This window comes from Oncorhynchus kisutch, linkage group LG1 (genome assembly GCF_002021735.2).
Source record: "Oncorhynchus kisutch isolate 150728-3 linkage group LG1, Okis_V2, whole genome shotgun sequence".
NCBI classification, from domain to species: domain Eukaryota; kingdom Metazoa; phylum Chordata; class Actinopteri; order Salmoniformes; family Salmonidae; genus Oncorhynchus; species Oncorhynchus kisutch.
In genome coordinates this window covers 46,028,957-46,040,225 of record NC_034174.2, presented here as the reverse complement: position 1 = coordinate 46,040,225, position 11,269 = coordinate 46,028,957, and the positions used below count along the sequence as shown (strand labels likewise).

Genomic DNA, 11,269 nt, shown 5'->3' with positions numbered 1-11,269 from the left:
CGTTAAAAATTCTGCAGCTGAATGGATATCCAGTTTGAGCTATGCAATGTGCGAATAGGATACGCAAATACTTTCATAATGCCTAGTTATTTTGGAGTTGAGGCTAATCGTTTTGGGAACGTTATATTCAGTCAGTGGGCACACGTGTGTCATGAACCACATTATCGTGAACAAAAATAGTGGAATCGGTGGTTTGCTTTAAAATTAAAAGTCCCTCATTGCAACATGTAAACTGATACAAATAGTGGAATCATGACACAGACTAGATCATGCTTAACAAGGTTGGCAATGGCATGTTATATATACAGTATATATATTCAACAAAATACAATAATTTGTTCATTTGAAAAAAAAGAACAAATCAGTTGAAATTGCACTGTGGATGTATCAGACATCAGAATTGCATTGGGGCATATTTATACATTTATGTACTGAGTTTTCATCAATATTGGCGCCATACCTATGAGTCTTGGCACCCACAGAACACAACTGTGAAGAGTTTACACAAACATTAGCATTGTAGCGCTTGTTGGAGGACTTTAAATGTGGGAAATTAACTCATTATTCATGTTTGTTGAATTTAAATAACATTCCAATTTGGTTTAATATTCTAGTTCAAGTGTGGCATGATTCAATTATTTTTGAGTATGCAGCAGATGTAATGGGGGACTTTTATTTTGAAGTCAACCCGCCGATTCCACTATTGACGCACAAGCTAATATTGTTCACGACACACCACACATGGCCCGACATTCAATGGGCCAGCCTGCAAATTCCGATTTGTCAATACATCTTGCTGAGATGTCAGTCCACCATTCTGTCCTCGCCTAAAGATTGATTAAAAAGAAAATAAAAATAACATTGATTGATTGATATCCAAATTCTGCGGCTGCCGAGATGAAGATTACGGACAGCGTGTTGCGAAGTTTTAGGGTTGCTAGGACATTCCGGGAGAATTCGCAGAAAGTCAACTGTGTGGACTACAGCTCGAACGGCGAGAGTGCAATATCTAGTAGCGACGACGACTCCATTGTTTTATATGACTGTCAGGAGGGAAAGTGAGCACAATTAATCTTGTTTCATCGGCTGCAGTTTGCATACCGTAACCTATACGTGCACAAAACTGGCTAGAAGACACATTTTCTATGTGTGGGGCCTGTTGTTTGGGAACTTCCCCGAGCTCAAGTCCCACATGGAGGTCGATTGTTCAAGTGGGCAAAAAAAGGTGTCCGAAAATAATAATAATTCATGTTGTATTACAATTATAATCCAAGGCTGGAAAATTATACACCCATCAAGGCATGGTTAATAATACTGTACAGTTTAAATACAAATAGTTGGCATAGAATGAAGATTATTTTATTAGAAGAAAACAAACGGAAACACATTGCATTACATAACCACAACATATATAACTGACATAAGTTACTGTGAATGAGAGAGAATCAAACGAAGTTTTAATGTAACGTGTTGTCAAATTGTCTTGTGTCATCATGTCCCCTTCTGCCCTCACCTCACTTCAGACCAATACGGACACTGTACAGTAAGAAGTACGGAGTAGACCTTATCCGGTATACACATGGGGATGCCAACACAGTGGTCTACAGCTCCAACAAACTAGATGGTAGGAATTTCTGGAAGTTGAACAGCTCTAATGCTGCGTTTACACAGCCAGCCCAATTATGATATTTTTTCCACCAGTTGGTCTTTCGACCAATCACATAAGATATTTTTTACAGCAGATCATTTTCAGGGCTGATCGGATTGGACAGAATACCAACGAGTGAAAACAATATTAGAATTGGCCTGCCTGTGTAAACACAGCCTAATAAACAAAGCGGTCAAGCCAACATGGTATGTTAGCGTGTGCAGTGTTTTCCCTGTATTTTAAAAAGTGGGGCGCAAAGACATGATGGGCTGCTTCCATTAAATTAAATCAAACACTTGTCTGTGTCAGTTTTACAAAAGTATGACCTCACTCATGTCTTCTCTGTGACTCATCCAGATACCATCCGATACCTGTCTCTCACTGACAACAAGTACATCCGCTACTTCCCTGGGCACACTGATAGGTGAGACAACACTTTTGAGGGATTCATATACAGTTAATGGTTGTTTGGGCACTAACATTGATTACACACTGTGTGGATGTTGTCAGGGTTGTTGCTCTCTCCATGTCACCGGTGGATGACACATTTATCTCTGGTTCCTTGGATATGACCATACGACTCTGGGACCTGCGCTCTCCAAACTGTCAGGTGAATAAGAGCAGCCTTTAGAAGCCACAATTCTTTCACTGTGCTCTTTAGATGATCTTGGGAAAAGACATATCAATGTATTTTATATCATGTAACAGGCCTTGAAATGTGTGTTTCTTTGTCTTAGGGTCTTACTAATCCTTTGGGGAAGCCTGTTTGCTCCTATGACCCCGAGGGCCTGATATTCGCTGCTGGGGTCGATTCTGAGGCGATTAAACTGTACGACCTCCGCTCCTTTGACAAGGTAACATTGAAAATGTGTGTGAAATGTATTAGTGTTTGTAATGTACTATTTGTTTATTATGTATGTACAGTGCCAGTGAAACGTTTGGACACCTACTCATTCATGTTCTACAGTGTAGAATAATAGTGAAGACATCAAAACTATGAAATAACACATATGGAATCATGTAGTAACTGAAAAACTATTGAACAAATCCAAATATATTTTTGATTTTAGATTCTTCAAAGTAGCCACCCTTTGCCTTGATGACAGCTTTGCACACTCTTGGCATTCTCTCAATCAGCTTCACCTGGAATGCTTTTCCAACAGTCTTGAAGAAGTACCCACATATGCAGAGCACTTGTTGGCTGCTTTTCCTTCACTCTGCAGTCCAACTCATCCCAAACCATCTCAATTGGGTTGAGGTTGGGTGATTGTGGAGGCCAGGTCATCTGATGCAGCACTCCATCACTCTCCTTCTTGGTCAAATAGCCCTCACATAGGCTGGAGGTGTGTTTTGGGTCATTGTCCAGTTGCAAAACATATGATAGTCCCACTAAGCACAAACCAGATGGTATGGCTTATCGCTGCAGAATACTGTGGTAGCCATGCTGGTTAAGTGTACCTTGAATTCTAAATAAATCACTGACAGTGTCACCAGCAAAGCACCATCACACCTCCTCCTCCATGCTTCATGGTGGGAACCACACATGCGGAGATCATCCGTACACCTACTCTGCGTCTCACAAAGACACGGTGGTTGGAACCAAAAATGTGAAATTAGGACTCATCGGACCAAAGGACAGATTTCCACCGGTCTAATGTCTATTGCTCGTGTTTCTTGGCCTAAGCAAGTCTCTTCTTATTGGTGTCCTTTAGTAGTGGTTTCTTTGCAGCATTTCAACCATGAATGCCTGATTCATGCAGTCTTCTCAGAACAGTTGATATTGAGATGTGTCTGTTACTTGAACTCTGTGAAGCATTTATTTGGGCTGCAATTTCTGAGGCTGGTAACTCGAATGAACTTATCCTCTGCAGCAGTGGTAACTCTGGGTCTTCCTTTCCTGTGGCAGTCCTCATGAGAGGCAGTTTCATCATAGCGCTTGATCGTTTTTGCGACTGCACTTGAAGAAACTTTCAAAGTTCTTGAAATTTTCCGAATTCACTGACCTTCATGTCTTAAAGTAATGATGGACTGTCGTTTCTTTTGCTTATTTGAGCTGTTCTTGCCATAATACGGACCTTGTCTTTAACCAAATAGGGATATCTTCTGTATTCCACCTCTACCTTGCACAAAACAACTGATTGGCTCAAACACATTAAGAAGGAAAGAAATTCTACAAATTAACTTTTAACAAGGCACACCTGTTGAGAGAATGCCGAGAGTGTGCAAAGATGAGATGGATGCCGGAGTGGATGGCTGCCGTTTTATGGGCTCTTAACCAACCGTGCAATTATTTATATTTTTTTCGCGTTGTTTGTAACTTATTTTGTACATAATGTTGCTGCTACTGTCTCTTATGACCGAAAAGAGCTTCTGGACATCAGAACAGCAATTACTCACCTTGAACTGGACAAATAATCTTTCTTTAATGAGTCGGATGAGAGGAATTTACTCTAGACACCCGACAAGGTCCTCATCCGCATCATTCGCAGGAGAAAGAGACGGCGATATCGCAGAAGGAGATCGGGGTGCCTTGTGAGGATCCAGCGACGAGTGGCTAATCTGCCTTTACCATCGGTGCTATTGGCCAATGTACAATCTTTGGATAATAAAGTGGACGAACTACAAGCACGTATATCCTACCAACAGGACATTAAAAACTGTAATATCTTATGTATCACAGAGTCGTGGCTGAACAACGACATGAATAACATACAGCTGGCGGGTTATACACTATCGGCAGGATAGAACAGCAGCCTCTGGTAAGACAAGGGGTGGCGTTCTATGTGTATTCGTAAACAACAGCTGGTGCACGATATCTAAGGAAGTCTCAATGTTTTGCTCGCCTGGGCTAGAGTAGATCATGATAAGCTGTAGACCACACTATCTACCAAGAGTTTTAATCTATATTCTTCATAGCTGTCTATTTACCACCACAAACCGATGCTGGCACAAAGACTGCACTGAGCTGTATATGACCATAAGAAAACAGTAAACCACTCATCCAGAGGTGGCGCTCCTAGTGGCCTGGGACTTTAATGCAGGGTAACTAAAATCCGTTTGACCTCATTTCTACCAGCATGTTAAATGTGCAATCAGAGGGGAAAAAACTCTAGACCACCTTTACTCCGCACACAGAGACATGTACAAAGCCCTCCCCAGCCCTCCATTTGGCAAATTTGACCATAATTCTATCCTCCTGATTCCTACTTACAAGCAAAAACTTAAGCAGGAAGCCCAAGTGACTCGGTCAATAAAAAAGTGGTCACATGAAGCAGATGCAAAACTACAGGACTGTTTTGCTAGCACAGACTGGAATATTTTCTGGGATTCTTCAGATGGCATTGAGGAGTACACTACATCAGTCACTGGCTTCATCAATAAGTGCATCGATGACATCGTCCCCACAGTGACTGTACGTACATACCCCAACCAGAAGCTATGGATTATAGGCAACATCCTCAGTGAGCTAAAGGGTATAGCTTCCGATTTCAAGGAGCGGGACTCTAACCCGGATGCTTATAAGAAATCCCGCTATGCCCTCCGATCAACCATCAAACAGGCAAAGCGTCAATACAGGACTAAGATCGATTCTTACTACATCGGCTCCAACGCTCGTCTTATGTGGCAGGGCTTGCAAACTATTACATGCTACAAAGGGAAGCACAGCCGCAAGCTGCCCAGTGATACGAGCCTAGAAGACAAGCTAAATTACTTCTATACTCGCTTCGAGGCAAGTAACACTGAAACATGCATGAGAGCATCAGCTGTTCCGGACAACTGTGTGATCACATGCTCTGTAGTCAATGTAAGCCCTTCAAACAGCTCAACATTCACAAGGCCGCAGGGCCAGAAGAATTACCAGGACGTGTACTCCGAGCATGCGCTGACCAACTAGCAAGTGTCTTTACTGACATTTTTCAACCTCTCCCTGTCTGAGTCTGTAATACCAACATGTTTCAAGCAGACCACCATAGTCACTGTGCCCAAGAACACTAAGGTAACCTTCCCAAATGACTACCGACCAGTAGCACTCACGTCTGTAGACATGAAGTGCTTTGAAAGGCTGGTCATGGCTCACATCAACACCATTATCCCAGAAACTCTAGACGCACTCCAATTTGCATACCACCCCAACAGATCTATTGCACTCCACACTGCCCTTTCACAGCTGGACAAAAGGAACACCTATGTGAGAATGCTATTCATTGACTACAGCTCAGCGTTCAACACCATAGTGCCCTCAAAGCTCATCACTAAGCTAAGGACTGATAGGAGAATTGTGTTCTCCAGGTACATCACCCAATTTAATTATATTACTCTCAGTCTGCAAACCAGAATTTGTAAGATCCTGGTCGAATGAAACAGACGGAGGCCCAACTAAATAGTCAAAGGTTTATTCACGGAACGTTCTGAAGTCAAGAATACAAATCAATTCATTTTATACTGACTTCTCACGCCCACACATACGCACACACATACACACAAACATACACAAACACTGTCTGTCTCACTTCCCAGCCGACAGAGATAGTGACTTTGTCCTTGAGACGTACTCTCCGTTCTCTCCCAAATCTCTAGTCAGGTTGGCACCAAGCTCAGACAGTCTGTGTTTAAAATACCATAAAGGCATATTGTTTTACCCTAATTCTGATGGACTACACATTTATTGATTATGATTTCATACATTCTAATCAATTCCATACAATTATATGTTTCAGGGCGGAATATTCTAATCATTCAATTAACAGACAATCCTCACCTATCAAGGACCCTGGGACTAAACACCTCCCTCTGCAACTGGATCCTGGACTTCCTGACAGGCCACCCCCAGGTGGTAAGGGTAGGTAACAGCACATCTGCCACGCTGATCCTCACCCTCGGGGGTGCGTGCTCAGTCCCCTCCTGTACTCCCTGTTCATCCACGACTGCATGGCCAGGCACGACTCCAACACCATCATTAAGTTTGCAGACGACACAACAGTGGTAGGCCTGATCACCGACAACGACGAGACAGCCTATAGGGAGGAGGTCAGAGACCTGGCCAGGTGGTGCCAGAATAACAACCTCTCCCTCAACGTGATCAAGACAAAGGAGATGATTGTGGACTACAGGAAAAGGAGGACCGAGCACGCCCCCATTCTCATCAATGGGGCTGCAGTGGAGCAGGTTGAGAGCTTCAAGTTCCTTGGTGTCCACATCACCAACAAACTAACATGGTCCAAGCACACCAAGACAGTCGTGAAGAGGGCACGACAAAACCTATTCCCCCTTAGGAGACTGAAAAGATTTCGCATGGATCCTCAGATCCTTAAAATGTTCTTCAGCTGCACCATCGAGAGCATGGTGGTTTTGGTTATTACACGATTCCATATGTGTTATTTCATAGTTTTGATGTAGAAAATAGTAAAATAAATTAAAACCCTGGAATGAGTAGGAATGTCCAAACTTTTGACTGGTAGTGTGTGTGTGGTTTTACCGTTGCAAAATGTGTATGATGATCGCCCTCAGTTGTGAGTTGCTGTGGTCATGTCAATTTGTTGTTTACTTGTGTTCAGGGCCCATTCGCCTCCTTTGAGACTCTGTTTAGCCGTGTCTGTGAGTGGACTGGACTGAAGTTCAGCAGGGACGGGAAGCAGATTCTCATCTCTACCAACGGGGGTGCTATTCGGATCCTAGATGCCTTCAATGGATCCGTGCTGCACACTTTCTCAGTGAGAGAACCCTTACCACACTGCACTGATAGACCGGAAGTGCATATTCTTCACACACACATCTACGAGTATGCACGTCACAGGAGGTTGTTAGCACCTTAATTGGGGAGAACGGGCTCGTGGTAATGTCTGGAGCGGAATTAGTGGAATGGTATCAAATACATCAAACACCTGGTTTCCATGTGTTCCCGCCATCATTATTAGCCGTTCTCCGCTCAGCAGTATCCTGTGGTGCACATAGCTGTGTCTAGTAAATACATAGTTGTTTTCGGACTGGCTGAATCAAACGTGTCTCCCCTATGTGTTCTGTAGGGCTACAACAACAGTAAAGGCATTTCATTGGAGGCCTGCTTCACCCCAGACTCAGACTTTGTCATGATTGGTAAGCCCGACACCTCCAATTCCCAACATTAGGACTTAGCAAACTAGGCTGTCTTACCCAGCCCTCCCTGATCCACCAAAGTCTGTCAGAACAACTCAACACAATTTCAAGTCTGAAGCACTCAAGCCAATTCCAGAGTCACCAATTACCCATTTGACTCTATGAACTGATATTATTACTCTGCCTATCAGTCCATATGTTTGTCAAAATGTTCTCCCCCAATCCATAACCACCTAACCCTCATGTTGTCCTTTATGCCCCAGGTTCAGAGGATGGGAGGGTCCATGTGTGGAGTACAGAGAGTGGGATGAAAATAGCTGTTCTGGACGGGAAGCATTCAGGACCAATCAACACACTGCAGTTTAACCCTAAATACATGACGTTTGCCAGCGCCTGCTCCAATATGGTGAGATACACACTTTCATCAGCCTAAACACACCCACACAACCATGCTTAGATACGCATTCATTGTCTCTAATTTTACCCTGCCATAATCTACCACACCCTCTCTCTTTCTCTCTTTGCAGGCGTTCTGGCTTCCCTGTGTAGGAGACTGATAAAGGTGTGGGACCACAGAGACAAACTGTCCTCAACATTGCCCAGGATGCCTTTCTCTTTTCATGTTGCTGAGTATACAGAGACCGAACACTACTCTAACGGCTCCATATGAAATTGTAGGCACATTAAGGCATTGGTGAAAGGGATTCCACTGACGATTAACCACGAGGAGAACTGTCACTCTGTAAACTGATTTATTTGCCAAATGGGGAAGGTTACATGAGGGAATCACTAGAGCTGTGGGAGACAGTAGTTATTGTCCACTGTGATAGGTGCTTGTTGAAAAGTTTTATGAGTAGAGAATACCTGTGGTGTACTACTGACAAACACTTGTTTTTATATATTTCGTTTTTTTCAACTGTGATTCTGAGCAAGGTGCTACAATGTATTAATTAGCTGACAATTATGACCTTTTAACTTTTTAAGACAGTGACAACTCCAATCAAGTATGCATTTTAACTGCGGAGACACGTTTTATTGGGAATTCAATATTTGTTTTTATTTTGTACTGTTTATTCAGAAAGTATTAAAGTGTTTTACGTCTAATGTACTTAAACTGGTGTTTTCCTTGGTGAAAACGATATGTGTGCGTGCACATACTGTACAGTGTACCTGTGGTAGAATAGGGGGGGCTCTGTTGAATAATGTATAGAACCTTGGGCTGTGTACTCCTGTTTCCTGTGTCCACAGGAAGACCTGTGTTTCCAGGGGTACCTGTGTCATGTGTCCTGCTGCTCCACCCCTGCACCTCTCACAGTAGCGGAGCTGCAGCGAATAAAAATCAGAGGTAAAGCAAAGAGGAGTGTGTGTGCTAAATATCCACCAGTATATTATGTATTACCCATATATGATGTAGGCCAGTACTGTAAAATATTTGTTATACCTTTTGTATGATGTGTTATACATGTAGTCAGCCATATGGGGTTGCCTCTGTAATATGCCATCCAGGACAAGGTTGTATGGGTAAGCTATGGTTCTTCTCTGTCTTTTCACATGTGTGTATTTTGTGTCTTTGCGTGCGTCTGTGTGGGTATGCATGCCAACTGTTTCAGGTGTATGTGTGTGTGTCTGTATGTGTGCAAGTATGTTTGCAATGTGTGGATGTGTGTGAGAGAGAAGGGGGAGGTACGAGAGCGAGATATGCCCACAGGATGAGCATAGAAGGCTAAGCGACACTCCCAGCGGACGAGCAAAGGTTTGTCCCTCCCTCTCATCTATAATTTGGTACTGAAGACTTTTGAAGAGAGGCTTGCTCCCCAATGTTCCCTCTAAACTGCGTGCAGGCGCACAGTAGCCCCAGGACTTCCTCGCAGCTCCCGGGGACTGGCGTGCAGAAGAAATACTGGATCAGCCCATTGATAGAAGCACGAGATTGAATTTCACTCAACTTTCTAGAGTTTTCCCTGTTAGTTAACACAATCAAATTCCCTTTACTGGGGGAATTGTGATCGAATCAACGCAATATTAGACACTTTCAATGCAACATCCCGAAAAAAATGAACTATGCAAGAGATTTTGTTTATAGGCAGAAGGCATCGGAGTGGGATTCTATTGCATTGACATTCAAGACTCAACCCATTCTCTACACAGACCGGTGCGACATAACCAATCAGAGCTGCATTAGGCCTATATGCAAATAGACCATTGCCATATATGGATCTGTGCCCTTTACTTTGAACTGGACTGTGTTTAGAGCTGTGGTCATGAGTAGATATGCTTGTTTTGAGATCAAAGCAAGAGCTGCATTTAGCCACGTGTGCACATTTTGTTCATATCCTTTGGTAGTTAGTGACTTATTAGCCCAGTTATAGAGGAGGGAGGGATTGCTTCCTACAAGAGCACAAAACGCATACATTTCTAGACATCTTTGAAAAGCTAGTTAGGTAAATACATTTTTTATGTCTTAAAGGGGCAGTGTTGTATTTTGAGACAGATTTGAATAAGCTAAGTAGCCAAGAGGCAGAGGGTAGCATAATTTGTCTTATTCTCTGTAATAATCGTGTGGGAATAATAATGCATTTTATTTTGTAAAGTGGTTTCTTGCATCAAACAACACAACACCATTTTCAGTCACCTCCTTGTCTGAAGGACAAGTGAATAAACAGGTTAATGTTTATTCCTGCATGTTTTTCTTTTTTCAAAAGTCTCATGGAATGTAGGCCTACATTGTACACCACACGTTGGCTGCTACTTTAGGCTGAATGACAGAACAGCTATTTCCATGTTAATATGTTATGGGATGCAGTTTCTCTATTGTTTTTGATGGTAGGCCTCCCCAGTAGGCCTACATTATGATCAAATAGCCACATTAGGCCACTTGGCCACTGTTAAAACTGTACAGTCTCAGTGTTCACACAACGTTCCAAGTTTGCGCTTACTGCCTCATTGCCTGCATCCGTAATGGGTCTGCGGTCAAATGACCACCCCTCATCACTTTCACATGCTCCCTAAAGCATTTCAGTGAGAAGGCCTTTCTGATTGACTTGGCCTGGGTATCCTGGAAGGATATTGGCCTCATCCCGTCAGTAGAGGATGCCTGGTTATTCTTTAAAAGTGCCTTCCTCGCCATCTTAAATAAGCATGCCCCGTTCAAAAAATGTAGAACCAGGAACAGATATAGCCCTTGGTTCACTCCAGACCTGACTGCTCTTGTCCATCCTGTGGCGTACTGCACTAGCATCAAATACCCCCAGTGATATGCAACTTTTCAGGGTCCAGATTGTCTAGCCCGGCTGATTTGTACGGGTCCAGATTTTGCAGCTCTTTCAGAACATCTGCTATCTGGATTTGGGTGAAGGAGAAGCTGGGAAGGCTTGGGCAAGTAGCTGCGGGGGGGGGGGGGGGTGGAGCTGTTGGCCGGGATTGGGGTGGCAAGGATGGTCAGCCATAGAAAAATGCTTATTGAAATTCTCGATTATCATGGATTTATCGGTGGTGACAATGTTTCCTAGCCTCAGTGCAGTGGGCAGC

General features: G+C 43.2%; 1 protein-coding gene across 2 annotated transcripts; it reads left to right on the top strand.

Moving 5' to 3' along the window:
* Window positions 1–663: 663 nt before the first annotated feature.
* On the top strand, window positions 664–8,849 carry LOC109892786 (WD repeat-containing protein 82). Of its 2 annotated transcripts, none has more exons than XM_020485575.2 (9): window positions 664–1,225; window positions 1,524–1,624; window positions 2,006–2,072; window positions 2,159–2,258; window positions 2,386–2,502; window positions 7,204–7,359; window positions 7,672–7,741; window positions 8,005–8,147; window positions 8,269–8,849. In XM_020485575.2, exons 1-9 carry the CDS (start codon window positions 1,146–1,148, stop codon window positions 8,296–8,298), a joined length of 864 nt encoding a protein of 287 aa, XP_020341164.1. In that variant the 5' UTR covers window positions 664–1,145; the 3' UTR covers window positions 8,299–8,849. The 2 variants fall into 2 exon arrangements, with proteins under 2 accessions (XP_020341164.1, XP_020341155.1); XM_020485566.2 differs by having other exon boundaries at window positions 730–1,058.
* The last annotated feature ends 2,420 nt before the right edge of the window (window positions 8,850–11,269 follow it).

What these genes read in the sequence shown, in the direction of transcription:
- LOC109892786 (XM_020485566.2), top strand. Translation starts at nt 898, where the DNA reads ATGAAGATTACGGACAGCGTGTTGCGAAGTTTTAGGGTTGCTAGGACA. An exon ending in TATGACTGTCAGGAGGGAAA is followed by an intron (nt 1,059 to 1,523) that starts GTGAGCACAATT and finishes ACCTCACTTCAG; the next exon opens with ACCAATACGGACACTGTACA. An exon ending in CTCAGACTTTGTCATGATTG is followed by an intron (nt 7,742 to 8,004) that starts GTAAGCCCGACA and finishes TTTATGCCCCAG; the next exon opens with GTTCAGAGGATGGGAGGGTC.